The sequence below is a fragment of the Lytechinus pictus genome, chromosome 3 (genome assembly GCF_037042905.1).
Source record: "Lytechinus pictus isolate F3 Inbred chromosome 3, Lp3.0, whole genome shotgun sequence".
Taxonomy (NCBI): Eukaryota; Metazoa; Echinodermata; class Echinoidea; order Temnopleuroida; family Toxopneustidae; genus Lytechinus; species Lytechinus pictus.
Window position 1 is genome coordinate 18238085 of NC_087247.1, and position 20322 is coordinate 18258406.

The following is a 20322-nucleotide window of genomic DNA, read 5'->3' on the forward strand; positions in this document are numbered from 1 at the left end:
AAGAATAAGATGAGTAGATATTAAGTTATACAAATTATAAGACTCAATGATAAATCACAATAGCACATTCTGGTAAATCACTAAGAGAGCATTCTAACTCCTCTGTTTTAACTGAAAGAAGAAGATGAAATGTAGAAATTATACACTTATACAACAATTATGCAAAACTATCTAAAGCTAGAAAAGATTGCTTGGCAGATCATAAATCATAACTTGTCCACTTTAAATGAAAGAAATATGATGGAATGTACTAATAGAATTTTAAATACAACTATCATTCACAACTCTATGTTCTATGTAACTATGCTAAATGATACAGTGTGAAATTGCACCTTGCCCCTTCTTGCAACAAAATCTCAATTTATTAATTTTGATTTTCAATGCCCTTCAATAAGGATTGGACAAATCTTTTTCTAATACTGTGGCTTTCTAGTATTTCTTGAACCTTTGCTACACAACAACTAACCAAGCCCAAGATAACAAATATATTACGAACACCATAGCTATTTCCAAACAATCCAGTTTCTTTAGTATTTTTCTGTGAATGAGAGCTTTTGTCTCTGCATCAGTAATAATTCTCTCTTGTACTGATATGGATGTGGTACATAAATTTATCATCGAACTTACCCCTCTCCTCTGCTAAATCCAGATGTTCGGGACACAGCAGAATTAGAGACTTGATACCCTATATATGGGAAAACACAAAAACATATTAAATTATAGTTTTTAGAAATTATAAATTGATCTCAACAAGACAACACCTTCATTTCAATTTTAAAAGTCTAGAAACATCGTAATTATCTCCACAATAATAGCACACATGGGACATGTGAGAAATTGACAATATTTCCAAGGGTTTAAGAAAACAAAAAATTTGCATGCTTTAACTTTTTTGTAGGGGGGGTTGGTACCAGTCATAGCTCTACAGTGCCCCAGACCCACGATCAAAACAAATATAAATGTTGATGAAAAATCCCAAGAAATGCACATACAATTTCATTGATTTTGGATTCACAAATATCCAGAAATCAAAAGGAGTACATAGAAAAAAATGTGTACTATTAAAAAATAAATCTAGACTTAAAAAAAAAATCAGAATATATCTGCATGTAAAAGGATCTTTAAAACCCAGAATAAACTTCATCAAACCACTACTTTCAGCAAACTTTAGTTGATAGCATTAAACTTAATATAAAAAGAGCCTTTCATAGCAAATTTAGTGATATTTCCTGCTTTCATTACCTTACATATAGACCATAATTTAAGTATTTAACCAACTAATTCATAAATTTGTAATACTTTGCAATCAAAAATGCTAAAAATCACATTTGCAAGGAAATGAAAAGAAAAAGATAAATTAAAATAAAGTGAACCAAGATGAATTGTTTGCTACATTTATCTCTTTAATCTAAATGAAGCACAGCACTTGGATAAGAATTTGCGTCTAGTCAGGACACGGACCCTTGGTTAAGTTACCAATGAGAATCAATAATGACACCCTTTGGTCTAGTTACAAGGCAAATGGGTAGAGGATTACCTGAAAGGAACCACTGCTTGCAGCACATGGGTAGTGATACACCCTGTTACAGCCTTGCTCCACACAGAAAATAGTGGCTCCAAACCTGTGACAGTAACTGCAGCGCTGTGGTGGGGAAAAAGGACATGATAATCACAATGAAGGTAATCACAATGAGTTTAATTAATTCAGATCAAAACAAGACTTGTTTAAACAGAAAACACTTTTATTACCTGATATATTATCAATGTAAAATAAACTTAGGATACACAATGAAGACCGGAGTCGGAATGAATACATACCTGAGTGATACCTGAGAATACAGCCTTATCTACGTTGAGGAGTTGAAAGTTCTCATTTTGGCAAACACCATCTGACCAGGCAGCACAGCAATGATGTGCTGTTGTGTGACCTTCGAGGGAAATATCATATAATAAAGAGAGAAATTATATAATAAAATCCATTATTTTTTAAAACTTGTTCTATTTAATCCTAGGAATAAGGCCAAGCAAGGAAATGGACACTTCGCAATTGCTTCTGCATGATCTAAAACATTTCCCCGCATTTTGAAAATTAGAAGAACTCTTCAAAAGTGTTTCACTCCTCACCTGTTGATTCAAAGAGAGTATGGAGATCGGGTTCTTCAGCATGGCCAACGTGACTCAATTCATCCACACCCTCTAACGCAGGGTCCTTCATTGCATCTGGATTACTCCTACGAGGTGATTTACTTCTATCCCTGGAATAAATAAAATACAGACAGTCTTAGGTGTAATGACATACAAGCAAACATCATTCCCCCACTTTCTGAATATTGACAATTGTAATAGTCAAATTATGGGAGAGGGCAGGCACAGGGTCCTGTTTAATTGTGTTAACTTTGCCATTGATAGTAACCTCCATGAAAATACTGAATTAGTTTGACTAAAAAATTGTCAGTACAGCAATTTCAGTTGTGCTTGTTACCGAGATGGCAATTTCATGACAGTTGAGTTAATTAAGTTGAAAACACTTATGAATGGTCATCAACGAACAGATATCAAGAAAATTAGCGAAACCAAGAATTTCTTGTGACTTCCTACCTTGGTAGTGTTGAAAACCTATACGAAACAGAGATATGCCAGTCTCTGTGAATTAAGTCATTTAACCCACCATTCTGCACAGCAGAAATGCACAAAAAATTGGATGGAGATAAAAAAACCATGCAAAACACACAGTAACGACATGTGATCTAATGCTGGAAATTTATCTGAAATCTGAATAAAAGAGACATCTTACCCCTGTCCATGTTTATTAGTCTTGGGGGGTCCTCGAGCTCGTCTCCAAGTAAGATGCTTCTGACTCCTCTCATGGGGATTATAAGGAGCATCTTCCTCATAAGTCCGTCTTGACCTGGGTAAGGGTTTCCTGAAAGGGTTGAATCCTGGGGTGGGTTCAAACCGCAGCAGGTCACCCTGCCCTAGCAAGCTCCGCTCACCACAGCAGCAGAGGGAACAGATTGGATCTGTGCTACTGGAAGGAATCAATCAAACAAAATACAGCAATGAGTAAATGATATTCTTAAATAGAAACCCGACAACAGATAAAAATATATAAATAAAAGACAGTTTGTCACAATATATTTCAGTTAATTTGGTGCACTGGTTCTAAGAAATCAATTCGAGTACCGGTGGAAATGGTTGGGACACGGTGTGTAAAGTTTGTTTCAACAATTAACTGTTTAAGGACATTGGGATGTACTTACCCATTATTACAATCCATAGCATCATCCTCATACTGGTTTTCATCCATTATACCGATCCCATAACCTCCCATATGCCCCGGACTGACCCCTCTATGGCTCAGCTCGGGAGATGTTACACCACTGTCCGTTGCAGCACTGTAAGAATCCAAAGACTTGACCAGTGACTGGTCGCTACAAGTTCTTTCCACTAATTGCTCTGAATTGTCCATCATATGGGACATGTCACCGGGGTCATCGTCTTCTGGGTCATCCTCCAGTGATTCATTGTCCAAGGTTAGTTTGTTAGAGGGGTCTATGACCTCCAAGTTACTGAGAGTTGTATCCATAGTTATTGCAAGATCCGTGGGCTCCTCCTCACCTCCATCTTCCACTCTGCAATTTAATTATGGAGAACAAAGTTTCAAAGTCAAAACATTATACCAATTAGCCAACTGTCTCTAGAAGCCCATTAGTCAATGTGCCACATGGACAGGGGAAAAAAAAGTGGGCAGTCAAATGGTTTATACTCGAGACAAAGTTTTATTCACATGGAATGATTTTACTTCTGATATTTCATTAGCATTTCTGGTTGTTAGATAAAAGCTTTCAACTATGTTCTAAAAATGTTTTTTTTTAATTACCCAATTTCCTTTATGTAGCAGTTATAACAGAATGTGGAGCAAATTGCTATGCAATACCAGAAAAATTATTCTGATTCCTCTTTAAAAGAATTTAACCTGATATGAACTTCTTACCCTTGACCTTTTTCTACATGAATTTAGGCCTATGTGCTTAGTGATAATTAGTAGGTATTTTAATATGCCAAAGCATCATGAAATAAAGTGGGTTTTTTTTTCAATACTTATGCTGAAAGTAATTTAAAACTTCACAAGGGTTCTCCAGGGTGAAACGAAGTATCACTTGATAACAGAAAAAATCTCCTTTTTTGATAACACTGATTTTTTTTCAAAATCAAATAGGTATAAGGAATGTATAAATTTTTAAGCTAGCATTATTTTGGAAAAAAATATTTTGAGCTTGCAGTGGGTTATCTGATGATGTCAAGTCCCTGCTTTCCCTTTCTCATTTTGTACAATCTTTCACTATTTCATTTTTTCACATACATATCTAAAAATATCTTGCTTGTAACAAATAAGTTAATATGACAATGGAAATCTATGTAATGAATTAGTAATCAATTCTATTTTCACAATCTTTGAACAAAAAAAAAACTTGAATGACAGTATCTCCATGTGATACAATACCAAAGAAAAAGCAGAAAGATGACACCAAAATATTAACTAACTGAATATTCAACATAAAAATGCATAACATTGCTTCACCAACATACATATAATGGCATGAAGAATTATTGGCTGATTTTTGTGAAATTTTCTGTATTTTACTTATTTCATTTTACTTCATGTAAATTATAAATTTTCCTGATGAAGTACCCTTTTTCCTTTAGGTTAAGATTTATATTGAGGTCGATTGCTTCACAATGTCTAGCTTATAACACATGCAGGCACTTCTGGAGATTTGAGCAGCCAAACTGTTGTTCATGGAGGGTTTACATGTAGATATATTGAAAAGTGGGACATTGCTTATTTCCACCCAGGTACAGTATAAGTTCCTTCACATACCTGAGGCCTCTTCTCCTTTCATTGACATTGAATGTTTCACGTTTTGGCCTACCTCGCCCTCTCCTCTGCGGAATGTTTTCCACATCCATCGAGACCTACAATATTCAATCAAAACATAAAAAATCTTTGTTCATGTAAACCAAGTAAAATCTACTTAAAAGAGTATTACTTCTATACACATAAATGTTGAAATAGTAATATATTCAATCAAATCTAATGTCACCAAAAAAAAAATACTCATATCCACTCACCAGAGTGCTCTTGAAACATTATGGTTGATTCATATGTTCAAGTACACATTCACTTGAACAGAAGAGTTGTTCTTGCCCTACCTTACATGTACCTTTGATGTACATAATGGTCCTATTCTTTCTCATTGACAAAATAAGTACTGTATAGAGCTGAAACATTATGGGTTTTTTTAACTAAATGTGAAACATTATAAATAAATTGGCGCTTACGTTTGACCTTTGTGCATAACAAAAGCAAAATTTGAAAGCAAGTGGGTCGTGTGGTCCTGTGGTTAGAGCATTGGACTCATAATCGCAAGGTTGTGAGTTCGAATCCCCACTCTGCCATTCTCTCCACTTAAATGAAAAGGCCCAAGAGTAATATCTGTCGTCTATAAAGTCAGCCACTATGACTGATTAACCAAGCATAAAATGTTTCCTAGGTTATTGGTTATATACCAGCTTGGCGTTTACCAGCAAAAATGCTGTCCTGCCGAGGTCCTACGGGAGTTACCATAAACAGAAACTGAAACAGAAATCATTTAAAAACAAGTGGAACGCCTCTGGCAGTCTCGCCTGCATTACGCGATTTAATATAGCAGCAGTGCTAACTTTGAAAACTACTATAAAATAATCATTCACAAAAACACCATTCATATAATGACATAATACCACGTTCATTGACCATAGATGACATTTGAACGGTGACTTAAGACTTGTCAACTACACCCATGTCCACATTTCATTCACTCTATCCATAAACTTTCAAAGTTATGATGGCAATTCAACAATTACCCCAACATGGCCTACGTTTATTGACCTTAACTGACCTTTGACCTTGGTTTTGTGACCTGAAACTCACAGGGGATGTTTCGTTTTAAGCCGGCAAGTGCCTTAAATAAGATGTAGGCCTACTCGACTACTGTTTTAACATAACAAACAAGCAAATCAGCCATGTGGCTCAACTAACTTAGAATAGATCCGGACTTCTACTGTGTCTTATAGAGGACTCCGAGTCGGAACTTGCCATATCTGCCACATCGATATTACATCGTATCATTCCCATATGCGGACATGCCTGCATGCAATGGCCCCAAGGCGGCCGGACCCGACGTGCATCGGTAGCATGGAGCAAGCTAGTTGAGTCAAGCTGAGTTAGATCTCACGTTACATATGAGGCGCCGATTGTACCAATATTATATAAAACAATTATTTGTTATATAATCATAATTTATTATATAATAACTATTATTTATATATAATTTACATTTTATTTGAAAATAATTACTATTATATAAAATAACATTTCTAATTATTTATATATAATTCCAGGTAATACTTCATTATTTGTAAATAATAATAGTTCGACATTCCATTATTTATAAATAATGATTTTTTGTTTTTCATTATTTATAAATAATCATTATTTAATGTTGGAGTTTTCCATTATTTATAAATAATGATTAATTGTTTTTCATTATTTATAAATAATTATTATTTGTTTTTCATTATTTATAAATACTGATTGTTTGTTTTTCATTATTTATAAATAATCATTATTTAATGTTGGAGTTTTCCATTATTTATAAATAACGATTATTTGTTAAATAATGAAATATCTACCTCACTATTTATAAATAATGAAAATTCATTGTGTTTCATTATTTATTAATAACAATTTTGTTTCAATATCCCATTATTTATAAATAATCATTATTTATAAACGATTTTTACAGTTTGCCATTATATACAAATAATCGTTATTTATATACAAATAACCATTATTTATAAATAAACATTATTTATAAATAATGAAAAACAAATAATCATTATCTATAAATAATGAAAAACAAACAATCATTACTTATAAATAATGAAAAACAAATAATCATTATTTATAAATAATGGAATGTCGAACTATTATTATTTACAAATAATGAAGTATTACTTGGAATTATATATAATTAGAAATGTTATTTTATATAATAGTAATTATTTTCAAACAAAATGTAAATTATATACAAATAATAGTTATTATTCAATAAATAATGATTATATAACAAATAATTGTTCTATATAATATTGGTACAATCGGCGCCTCATATGTAACATGGGATCTAACCCAGCTCGACTCACGTTAGCTTGCTCCATGCTACCGATGCACGTCGTGTCCGACCGCGGCCGGGTCCGGCCGCCTTGGGGCCATTGCATGCAGGCATGTCCGCATATGGGAATGATACGATGTAATATCGATGTGGCAGATATGGCAAGTTCCGACTCGGAGTCCTCGTATAAGACACAGTAGAAGTCCGGATCTATTCTAAGTTAGTTGAGCCACATGGCTGATTTGCTTATTTGTTATGTTAAAACAGTAGTCGAGTAGGCCTACATCTTATTTAAGGCACTTGCCGGTTTAAAACGAAACTCGAATTTCAATTTCATTTTATTTTTCCAGTACGTTTGTCCCATTGAAGACACCGTTAGAAAAAAAATCGCACCGAAATAAAAAAAAATCGCCAAAAATAAAAAACGCGTGTGATTACCAACGCGACGCGAGTGAATATAATAAGCCTTCATACATACATGTATGATGATAAAATACCATGTTCATTGACCCTAAATAACAATTGACCTTGATTGTGTGACTGAAGACTTGTGCCAGACGATCAGTGGTACCTGATTACCCTTATGTCCACATTTCAAAAACTAGATCCATAAGTTATGGTGGCAATTCAACAAACAAATACACCTGTACCTCAACACAGCCATGTTTATTGACCTTGGTCATGTGACCTGAAACTCATGCAGGATGTTCACTGATGCTTGATTACTCTTATGATTAAGTTTCATGAACAAGATCCATTTACTTTCAGAGTTATGACATTTAAAAATCTTAACCTTGGTTGAGATTTTGTTTTTTTATTCCCCAACATGATGTACATGTTCAAGTTCATCGACCCTAAATGACCTTTGACCTTGGTCATGTGACCTGAAATTCACAAAAATGTTCAGTGATACTTCATCACTCTTATGTCTAAGTTTTATGAACTAGGTTTATATATGTTTTAAGTTATGACATTTCAAAAACTTAGCCTCCAGTTAAGATTTTGATATTGATTCCCCAACATGGTCTAAGTTCAATGACCCTAAATGACCTTTGACCTTGGTCATGTGACCTCGAACTCTGGCAGGATGTTCAGTAATACTTGATAACCATTATGTCTAATTTTCATGAACTAGGCCCATAAACTTTTTAAGTTATGATGACATTTCAAAAACTTAACCTTTGGTTGAGATTTGATGTTGACAACGCCTACACTGTACAGTCTCGCTCTACTATGCAAGTGAGACAAAAACCTTTATTTCAAGTGGTGTTATAACTTCTATTTTCTTGATAGTAGTATGTCGGTAAAGCCATCCAAACCATGTGCCTTTGTCCCCACATGCTCAAATTGGTGTATTTTGTATGTAGATGTACTGTACATGTAGATATAAGTAGACTTGAAACTTAGGCAATATTCTGTATTTTTGGAAATTAAAATGTGAGAACATGTAGTTTCTCACTTCATTTTCTAAAAATTTTCAAAGCTGTATACCGGTAATATGAATTTAGGGAATGTTCAGTAAATTTTGAGGTGTTTTTTGTCACTTCTTGATATATAGTTTAAATGTTTAACAAAATTTGTAAACATTTTTTTGTGTTAACCATATTCGAATGCCGGTCACCATAAAAAAGTTAATGTGCAGCATTGGTTAAAGCATTTAAACTTTTATTCATCACTTTGAGACCGGTTCTCCAAATTCTTCCACATTTCAACCCAATGCCAAAACTACATTTCAAACATTCTTTGAATTTTATCCCCCCCCCCCCCCCCCCGCACACACACACACAATAAAGTGGAGCCTGGTTTCAGTACATCAGACCACTATTGATCTTTTATAACAAAGGTAATGTATCTCTACTTTTCTTATATAATATTAACGTTCTTGCTAAACAGCATAAAAAATGAATGAAAACATTGAGAGGTTTCAGGGAATTTATCATGAAATGTTGTCACAGAATTCAACTCACCTCTGGTTCTGGCTTTTGGCCGAGTCTTTTCCTGCGTCCTGTACGGGGAGAAAGTGGTTTTCATTATTGTCACTTTTCTATGAAATATATAATACAAAGTGAGAACAAAATAAAGCTGATCATGTATAAAAATCCATGTCAAGAGAGATTGCATTATTTATGATGATGGATTTGATGGTATACCGTACATGTACTGGAAGAAAAGTACTGTACATTGTACAATACATGTATGTGTACTTTCATTGAGGGCAATACATGTAGGACTACAAAGCTGTATTTAGGGGAAAATCACTTCCAAGGTTTGTTTCATTTGCTCATGATAAGAGCTAATTACTCAGTCAAAGTACAGATATTTTCTAAATAATTTTTCCTTTTTTAAATTCAAATTTCAAAATATTCATGCTTGTGGACTATAGCATTATTTTCATGTATAGTGTATACTGTACATCTAATAAAATTATCATTCAATTATCATTATCATAGAAGTTTTTTTGTAATCTGAACAAATTAAAACTAAAGCACGAGAAAAATTGCCAGATAGACCAGCAGTCACTAGCTGTACAATATGAAAACAAAGACAAGATTACTTTGTCCATCACACCTCTGAAATGATTCATAAAGCATTTCTCTTTTTTTTTCTCCTGTTGTTTGCTCTTGATTTTTTTTTTTTTTTTCAAATATGGTTATTAAAACATTTTATGGGTTCCTTGCATTATTTTGATGCACAGTGATTTTTTAACATACAGTACATGTACACACAATTGTAAAATACAAAAAAAATAGTAATAAAAAATTGCTGCCATACTTTTTTTTAAGGGAATGGCATTTTCAGAGAAATGAACTTCAGTACACATGTACATGCACATTAAAGTACATGTAGTCCTGCAGTATAACATACATGTACAAAGAGTAAATTCTCATTTAAGAAGACACCAAATTCGACAGTTTTTATGATAAGTTTGATTTAAGGAAACAAGACAATACATAGAGCAATGTCTTGAAAAATCCAAATACAAATCAAGGTGACTTTGGTGTAAATTAGATTCTGAACAAATTTCACCGATTCTTCAGGACGTTTAATATTCTGTATAGTTCAGTACAATATACAGTATGTAATGTTCATGTACATATCTACATCAGGGCCTTTAGTACATGTATACTGTGCATATTCTTCCACTCATACATGTACAAAAGGCATTTGGCCATTATTGCAAATCTATATTATACATTGTACATGTTGCAAATACATGGATCTTACCCAGCGTACATGTACATGTAAATGTACATAGGCCTAATGTACGTTATCATGTACATTTAAATGTACACGTACATGTAGTCCTTGAAAATTACAGCAAATTCCAGTAAAATTAAAACAAAACTGTGTTTACATATATTATAAGTAAAACAAATCAGCTCATCAAACTGCTTTTGATCCATTATCAGATGGACACTGCATTTTTTCTCTAGAAGGTTTTCACTATTTACAATGTTATATCATCAAAGAACAAGGAGTTGGAATTGATTAGAAAATGGGAAACTGAGGTACATGTATGTAATGTACATTTACATGTACATGTAGGTTCATGTTGAATTAAAAATAACAATCATTTTAATACAAACTTGGTATTACAGTTAGGGATGCTTACAATGTGGTACATGTACCTAAAGTGGCACATTCACTCCTGGCTGACAATATTGCCTTTATATACATGTAAGAAATTCAATGGGCAAAACACTGAAATCTTCACCAAAATCTGATTAAAGAAAATGTAGTTATTGATTTTTTAAGTTAGAAACATTTTATGAAAAGTCAGTTGTTCAGGAATATGCATTAGGTTTGCTGGTCATAAATGTATCATGTCCCCATTTTCCCTTTTCTCATTTTTTATTACATGAAATCATTTCATACATGTACATTGCACATGTATTTTCATACATAATTTGTATAAAACATGTTTCCCTTGAAAAAAAAAAAATCCACAAAAAATTCACCTTACATATTATACTTTGTAAATCATATCTCAAAGGACAAAATCTGAATGAATTTAATTAACTGAAAGATGCAAAATTTTGAAATGTCAATTAATTAAGCTTTATTTCTCATCCAATTTTGATGATTGTTGCAGTGTTTCTGTTCAATTTTCAGCATTGAATTATAGGCCTATATATGATGATCTACTTCTACATGTACTTGTGAAATGGACTAATTTAAGTGAATTGAAAGTCAGAAAGCTGCAATCTTATGATTATCTCCCATGGAATTTTTCCCCCTGCTGTTCAACAATTCATAATTATGTCCCATTTGTGAATTTTTGTTTTCATGGCAATACACCTGATTGTAGGGCAAGGTCACATAGGGAATTGCTACAGCGATTTGAATAAGAAGTATGTTTCAATTAGGGCTAAATCAAAACGTCATTCAAACAACTGTTAGAAGCATTAATGTTTACATATTTTGACAACTGTTTAGTATACGCATGTAGATCTAGGGCCTAGGGGAAAAACTTCCCCAACAGTTCCTAAAATTTCACATTTTACATCTTTCTATTCATGAAATAGCCATCTATTTTCCTTGAAATTGTTCTAGTTGGAAACTACTAAACAAAGAAATATTCACCTCTTTCTTGACTCTGAAAGATTGTTTTACTATACACTCAGTACATGTAAATACCATACATGTAGTCTCACATGTAGACTTTCATGGTGTGCAGTATCATAAAACAATTTTCAGAGTCTAGAGAGGTGAATATTCTGTACTTTGTTTTGATTTAGTTGGACTGAATAGCGACCATAAGCTCTGCCTGTGGCAGCTCACTCGTTAGTCTCTTGCACGTTCGCATGATTTTGGCTGCTAAGTTCAGTCCGCATCAAAATTACAGTGAAGCCAAACTAGAGTGAAGCGATGTCTGACTGAGAATTGAACATGGTACCAAGGGTACTACGGTACCCCAGGGTAATCGGTGGTGCATTACACTGTATACATGTACATGTATACAAATATACACAAATAAATACTTCATCTTGTATAATTACCATTTGATCTTAAAGTTTATTGTGATCTTCATTCATCCCCCCTTATTTCTCAGCATTTATTGCAACTTTTACAGTTAAATTTGATGTGGAATATGAAAATAATCTTAACTTGAATTGAAAGGACACAGAGTTTTGTACACACAACACAATCTCACCTGACATATTATTATCAGCTCCAGTATATGGTTAGTGGACCAGTAGAGAGAGCTTAGATATTTAGTAGAGCAGCATGGTAATGGCAGAGTAGGTGTGATGCGAGAGGGCGGTGGAAAGGGCTTGGATAGAGGCCGATGAGACAATATCTATTATTGGTAATGTACGAGCAGAGGAAATTGAGAATAAATTACAATGAAAAAGAGGATTTCTTTATAATATCAGCATATTAAGCACATTGATTTAGCATAAACATGTTTAAATTCCAAATACATGTACCAATAAGTGAGTATATACATTTAAGAAGTTTAGAAAAGCAGAAGATACAAAATGAGATTTAGAAAGAAAGGTCAAGCAATAATAGCACTAATAGTAATGTTAGAATATTTCTGTACCAATTTTTTATATCAAACAAGTGGTAAAGTGATGATGATGATGATGCATAGCATTTGTATAGCGCCGTATATCTGTCAAAGACGTTCAAAGGCGCATTTTTGGATGAGCCAGCCAATCTGGGTCGCCTACATGTACATGTAGAAGGGCGCACACAGAACTGTGACCCGCAGTTCTCTCCTCCCGATATAACTGGATGGGGGAATGCAGGTGGATCACTACACCGGGGTTTCCCCCTACATTGCAGTGGGTTCTTAAAGGAGAATGAAACCCTTGAAACCAGCTGAATCCATATCGAAGAGAAAAATCAAAGAAACATATTGTTGAAAGTTTGAGGAAGATTGAATGAATAATAAGAAAGTTATGAGCATTTGAATATTGAGATCACTAATGCCATGTAGATCCTTCCCATTGGCAATGCGACCAAGATCTGTGATGTCACACACGTACAACTCCCTCATTACTTTAGTACTTATTTTACTTATATTCTCACTTTTATAGAGTCTATCACAAGGTGAGGTGTTCTCTTTATGAGAGGACAAGTACAGAGGTTTCACAACATTATATCATTGATGAATCGTTTGTCATATGATTAGAATGAGCAAAAAGAGATGTTTTGGGGTATATTTTCAGTGTCCAAAAGGGGAGAGTTTTTCATCTGTGACATCATAGATCTTGGTCGCATTGCCAATGGGAGGATCTCCATAGCATTAGTGATCTCGACATTCAAATGCTCATAACTCTTCTATTGCTCGTCCTATTTTACTCAAACTTTTGTTGATCTTATTCTTTGATTTTTCTGCTTTCACAAAAGCTAACTTGCTCCAAGAGTTTCATTCTCCTTTAACGTGCAAAGGTGGTGACTCTCCTCTACACGGGGCCTCCATTTAATGTCCTATCCGAGGGATGGAGTGTTTTCCACTGTAACATAGCCTGCATCTATGAAACAGGGGAGAGACGTTTACACACAACGCACTGGCTTCAGTCATCCGTCCGGGATGGACTTGAACCCACGATCTTTGGTTCCACGGACAAACACTTTACCGACTGAGCCAACTTCACTCTCGTGATTACTAGTAATACTGTACAAACAATATTTTTGTTAAAAAAATCAAAAAAATGTACTCAACAAACAACTCCATTAAGATATATGATTGTCAATTTGTCAAGCTCACTTCACATGTATACATGTACAGTGCATCCCACAAAAAACGAAACCGAGATTTATCGATGATTTAGCATCTACTTAATCACAAATACAATAGACAAATGACCTACCATTGTAAAGCTTAGAATCTCCTCTTTCATCTGAAATTACTTAGATTATTTCTTATTCACGCATGAGCGAGCAAAAACAATTTGAAGAGGGGATATCAAAAAGTCACTTGGCGGGCTGTATCTGGGTTTCAAAAAGAAAACCACATTTTTAAAAAGTTCAATATATGCTCTTTAATTTGATACATCAATTCCATAAAATGGTCAAGAAATAACAAAGTTCTGGTTATTTGAAATAAGGCTTGAATTTCAATAATTTCATAAAATGAAGAGGTTTTACAGGATAGCGTTCAGACTCACTCGACACTCCGTTTTGTTGACGATCGGCCAGGCATTAAGACTTTTGTTAACAGTGCGATAGCTTCTGTGGGAAACTAGTGAAAACACGTTTATTTAATGAAATTATGGAAATACAAGCATTGTTTCGAGGGAACAGAACTTTTTTTTCTTGACCGTTTTCTGTGATTAACGTAATAAATAAAAGAGCAGATATCAAACTTTTTAGTCATGTGATTTTCTTTTTGAAATTAATTTTTTGGTATCCTTTCTTCAAATTGTTTTTGCTCACTCATGCGTGAATGAGGAATAATCTAATTAAGTTTAAATGAAAGAGAAGATTCTAAGCTTTACATTAGTAGGTCATTTGTCTATTGTGTTCATGATTAAGTTATAATAAATCATCGCTACATCTTGGTTTTGTTTTTTGTGGGACGCACTGTATTTCTGTTATAAATAAGCTTTAAGATTTAACAAGTGGAGCGCCTTGGGCAGTCTATCCTGCATTACACGATTCGAAATACATAGGGCAGCAGTGCCGAGTTTAAAAACTACTATAAATAATTATTCACAAAAAACACCATTCATATAATGATACAATACTACGTTCATTGACCCTAAATGACATTTCACCTTGATCATGAGACCTAGGACTTGTCTGTGATACAATGATTACCCCTATGTCCACATTTTATAAACTACATGTATATCCATAAACTAAATCATGAACAATGCGCTGAATCATGAAAAAAAATGCCTCTCGAAAACTGAAAATGGCTCCGGTAAAATGAAAAATGGTTCTCATTTTTATTTCAAAATGGCTCTCTAAAAATAAAATGTAATTTCAACTCTGCTTCAGGATGATCCCAATCATGACAAATCATTAAAAAAATCAACTGTTAGCCTACATGTACATGTATGTGCACGTAATCAATGCAAATTTAGGGAAATCCCCCAAATTCAAAGGGAAATCCAAAATAAATAACTGTGAGAAATAACATTAATTATGTACAGGCCATGGAATGAACATTAAAGTATGAGAGCTGAATATGCATTTAATTATATTTTATTGATTACATTTACATTCTGTACATATAGTGAAGACCTGAAATCACATGGATGTACAAAATGATTCCAAGGGGAGTTCAAATGCACTACTTTCCTACATGTATATAATATTGATGAAATTCTCAGTGTCATACACTACATGTATTACTCGATTTCTTATTTTTTAAAATCAAATTTACCCTCTTCTTTTACATTTTTTTTTTTACAGAGTATACAAATTTCTGATATCTTATGATCAATATGCAATTAAATGCAACAGAAATCATTAAAAAAAGTAAATAGTTCAAAAGACTAATAAAACAACCAACATTTGAAAGTACTCTCTAGTAGGCCTACTACATGTAGGCATACATGTAGGTGTACCCTTATTGGTGAATATGTACCAACATGTATCACTAGATACAGTAAGTGCATGGAGCTACTTGAATCATTATAGGTCGTGCCCATGAAAAAAAAAATTAATAAATAAAGAGAAGTAAAATTATTTTAGAAAATCCATTGACATCAGATGTAAAACAAGAGAGATGCAGGTATGGCATATAACTTTGTTTGTTTTATAGATTAGTTCCAGAAAGACAATATCAGAAATGGAAAGGCAATAAACTACAAAATACAAAGTCTGTTTCATGCAATATGCTTTAAAATAGTCAAATTCTCTAATGTCATGTGGATAGAGAACTTGTAAACAAGTGCGATAGATATGTACAGGGGTGATATTCAATCCTGAAAAAAAAATAGACATACTAAAGCGAGGAGCATTGCGACCAAGCCCGAGGGAGAGAAGCGAACGAAGGGGGGAGGGGGTATCCCCCCTCCCACGGTAGGGACTTTTTGCATTTTGGGACTTTAAATGGTGCAATTTTGTGCATACCTGGAGGGGAAATTTGGGATTAAATCTTTTGTTAGTTTTAACTGCATGTATTGTACATGTAAACAAGAACACTACACAACGTGAACTGATACCTATACTTTCGCCTTAACCTGCTCATCATAGCTCAGCTAGCTCAGTCGTCGTAAACAAGAGAACAAAGCATTTGCATGTCAATTTCCATGACCAAGATCACAATAAATAATGACAGTTTGATGCCTGCAACTGCCCAAATTCCCCTTGAAAGAAGACTCACAAGATTACCAATCAACGATATTCGTATCGCGACCCGCCTCAGTCTCAGCGGAGCATACATGTACATGAATCCCTGACAGAGAGACAGGTCTAAATTTACAACTGCAATACATCTAGACAAATATTCATTAAAAAATCTGATTCAAAATAGTGGAAATTTATTGAATTTCAGGAATCTCATGTGACGGCTGTGAAATGCAGCCTTTCTCATTAAACTCCCTGAATTGTATGTACATGTACACTGTACAGTGAATGGGTGCGCATCATTTTTTGTTCAATCTTAAAATGATTGGCCAAGGTTTTTTCCAAGAAATTCATATAAATATATTTCTCTCAAATTTTCTTTTTTGCACACTCACTAATAAAAATATAAGGAACACTATCAACTGAATTTTCGTGACTAAAAAGGAAAACATGTTTAATCTTACAGTTGTAAGTTAAATTTTTAAGTGCTCAGAAATGGCCTATGGAGAACCCCTGAATTGTTTAGACGCTTGACTCTCCAGCATACATGTACATGTATCTGCAAATTTGACCTGAAATTGGAGTACTTTTAATAGACCTTGCATTATCATATATGCAGGCTTGCTAGCCGCGCCAACTTTCTTAAAAAACAGGTACATGTAATATAAATAAGAGGGGCCCAATGTCTGCATACCTGAATTATTTAACTTAAGATAACATGAATTTTTATCATTTCACTAAAATTTTAAGTTGATAATATTCCTAAAGGAATGTAGGACACTTTTATGAATAAGTGTGCAAAAAATCTCATACAAACTTGAAAGAAATAAAATATTTTTTTAAGGAAAAAAAACTCTGCCAGTCATTTTCAGATTGAACAAAATAATGGTGCCCCATGTATGCGCACCCATTCACTTTACATGATTCAGGGATTTTGATGGGAATGGCTGCAGCTGCATTTTGAGGTCGCCACATGAAATGCCCGAAATTCATTAATTTTCCACCATTTACAGTCAAATTTTTTAATGAACATCCTTCTATGTATTGCATGTGTACAGTTTGTGGTCATCGCGTATCTTCTTTAGTTTACTAGAATCGCGCAGATGGGCAAGTGCGCAGACAAATGACAAGGGGCACTGTGCTTTCTTAGGGGACCTTACCATTAGGGGGCTCAATTACAAGGTAATTGATCAATTATGTAATTAATTAAATTTTTGAGTAATTGTAATTTTGTAATTGAAATTTTGAAAGGTAAAGTAATTTTTTTTTTAAGTAATTGACATCAATTACGGTACTTTTAATCACATTCAATTTACTTTACAATAAACTTACTTAATTTATGATCTAATTTCATGACGTTTTTCATGGATCAAGTGCTTCAGCATCAGAGTGTAGAGGGTCTACATGTAATAGGCAAAATCCGTGCTCTTTACATAATACATGTATTACCTGCATCTTGTCAGTTTCTTAACTTTCTCTGTAACTTAGAATTGTTAAATAGGTGGTGCTAGTACCGTCTGCTAGTTCATACAGAATACATACAATGATATACATCCTGTATATCATTTATGACTTTATAGAAAGTAATTGAAATTGTAATTGACAAAATGGTAGGCCTGACTGTAATTGAAAAAAAAAGTAATTTCATTGAAAAGTAAATTGTAATTAAACCCTGCTTACCTTACTACTATTTGCCCTTTTGAGTGTTTTTTTTTTTTTGAAGGACTCCAGAGTCCTGTGAATTCATTAATCTAATCATGTTGAAATAAAATATGAGATATAGGCTACATGTAGATAGATTAGAGTCTAGATCAGCATGTGAAAAGGGTTGATCATCATGTTCTATCAGCTGGACATGTTCTCATATTAGTCTTGTCTGTCTTGTCTTTCTGTTAATGCCCACAATCATTATATTGATTATTATGACATACCGGTATAAACGTCAAGATTGACTTGACCTGACTTTTTGCCGGGACATGCAGGTGCAATACACCGGGTGCACACCCTACGCTTTGAAGAATAGTGTACTACTACTACTACTAGTACTACAGCCTAGGCTAGAGGTCTAGTATTGCCATATTGGTTTTAACGTGCATAGGTTGTGACTCTCGGCTATAGGCCTACCCAGGACCACCATTTGCATCCTTTCCGATGGACTGAGTGTTTTCCAACTGCATTCATACCTGCACTGGATACAGTGGATGAGTGGTAATCATGCTAGTAACACACAATGCTATACTTAGGCATGATAGGCTAGCATCAGATTTTTTTGTTAGACGCGTTTCGGCATGAGCGGGACTCAAACCCTTGTCATCACGACTCACGTTGAGATCTACGATCTTATCCAAAACATGCGCTCTATCTAAGTCTAACCGACTAAGGCTAAGCTACTCTGCCTCCATTCACTTCAATTTCAGCTCGAATATGCATATTATTATCTGTAAAATCTCAGCTCAATACTGTACTTCATTATTTTGGTTTTGCATTTCAAATTCAAAGCCACTGCCAAGAATGTTATTGTTAATGTAGTTAAGTCTGTTAATTATTCCATTTCCCATGTTTCCAAATGCAATCTGGTAATTGCATTCTCCAGTCATATAATATAAAATACAATAATTTAGTATGCCTGCTTTCCAAATTCTAAATCATATCCACCCAATCCAGAATTCCAGGTTAGTGAGTGAGGTTAAAACAATGAATGAATGCCAAGCTGAAAAACTAGCTGCACGCTCAAACTCAGTCAAAGCCCGGCCAAGCGGACGTGTAATTTGTTAATTAAAACGATGGAATTTACCTGCATGAACATGCAAAACCAACAATATATCAAAAATATTTTCAACAAATTCTTAAACAAAATCAAAGAACTTACAGTGGTGGCACTTTTGCAGGTGGATATCAGGCGGGGTTTGATGCCCATTAATAGAAACAAAGGGTTTGAATATTTTCATCACGATTACTTGTCTACTGATGATGCCGCCATATTGAATGCCTTTTCACTCTATGTGACCTCCAAAACAGGGAGATTTAAATGATAAAATGTAGATCCCCAATCTTTATGGAAATTTTTTCTACTGAATAGAAATAGGCATAAATATGATTTTAATGTGTCATTTATTTAAAAGATATACAGGAAAGGATGTATATATCATATATTTTATATTTATTAGCTCTATTTTATATTTCTGCTCTTCCGCGGATGAATCTTATGTTGTGAACGGAGCGACCCTTTTTACTATATGTTCATAATACTACATTTGGAGAAATTTTCTCAAATTGGTATAACGCCGCATCATATTCGGGAATCTTCATTTCATTTATCTTTTCATCGACTGTTCTGAACATGGTTTTGTCGTTATTGAGGAAAAATTTGTCTATTTATATACTCACAGGATTGGTTTTCGGTGCATTGACAAGGGTATTTTCTGGTGAAATATACTACGAGTATTCGCTGTATGTGCTACACTGAATGCTCTATACTGAGGCCTGGACGTTCACAGCAGAAGCGACCACGCATGCTGTCTATATACAGTACACAGGGCCCCACCCCCACATTCAAAACAAGGGCGGTATCGACTATTGAGCAAGGCTAGAAAAGTCATTTGTAATATAATATGGAGATAAAAAATAAAGTCTATTATATGCGAGATGGTTCGTCGTTGCTTACAACAGTAAGGCCAAAATGGTATGAGACCAAAGAGTTACTCCTGATGATTTGTGTTCAATTGCTTCTTGATATAATACAGATGGGTTTTTTTTTATTATAGTCACGGGGTCGATACAGACCTGAGAACTCCGACTGGCCGTCAACTTACTCAAATATTGTTGTAATGTAAAAATGCTATTGAATACCTTT

General features: G+C 34.1%; 1 protein-coding gene across 14 annotated transcripts in view; it reads right to left on the reverse strand.

Moving 5' to 3' along the window:
• The window catches only part of LOC129257698 (histone-lysine N-methyltransferase 2C-like), an 83637-nt gene extending 63608 nt beyond the window's left edge, over positions 1 to 20029 (reverse strand). For 5 of the 14 annotated variants that reach the window (XM_064096552.1, XM_064096543.1, XM_064096544.1 and 2 more), the window contains exons 1-10: positions 19339 to 19473; positions 12373 to 12519; positions 9185 to 9222; positions 4883 to 4977; positions 3261 to 3632; positions 2795 to 3028; positions 2125 to 2255; positions 1819 to 1928; positions 1538 to 1642; positions 628 to 685 (exon numbers count right to left, since the gene is read on the reverse strand). In XM_064096552.1, coding sequence (XP_063952622.1) covers positions 628 to 685; positions 1538 to 1642; positions 1819 to 1928; positions 2125 to 2255; positions 2795 to 3028; positions 3261 to 3632; positions 4883 to 4977; positions 9185 to 9222; positions 12373 to 12379 — 1150 coding nt within the window. In that variant the 5' untranslated portion in view covers positions 12380 to 12519; positions 19339 to 19473. Of the gene's footprint in view, positions 1 to 627; positions 686 to 1537; positions 1643 to 1818; positions 1929 to 2124; positions 2256 to 2794; positions 3029 to 3260; positions 3633 to 4882; positions 4978 to 9184; positions 9223 to 12372; positions 12520 to 19338; positions 19475 to 19856 lie in introns of those variants that run through there. The other 9 variants (XM_064096554.1, XM_064096548.1, XM_064096545.1 and 6 more) reach the window with 6 other exon arrangements.
• Positions 20030 to 20322: the final 293 nt, after the last annotated feature.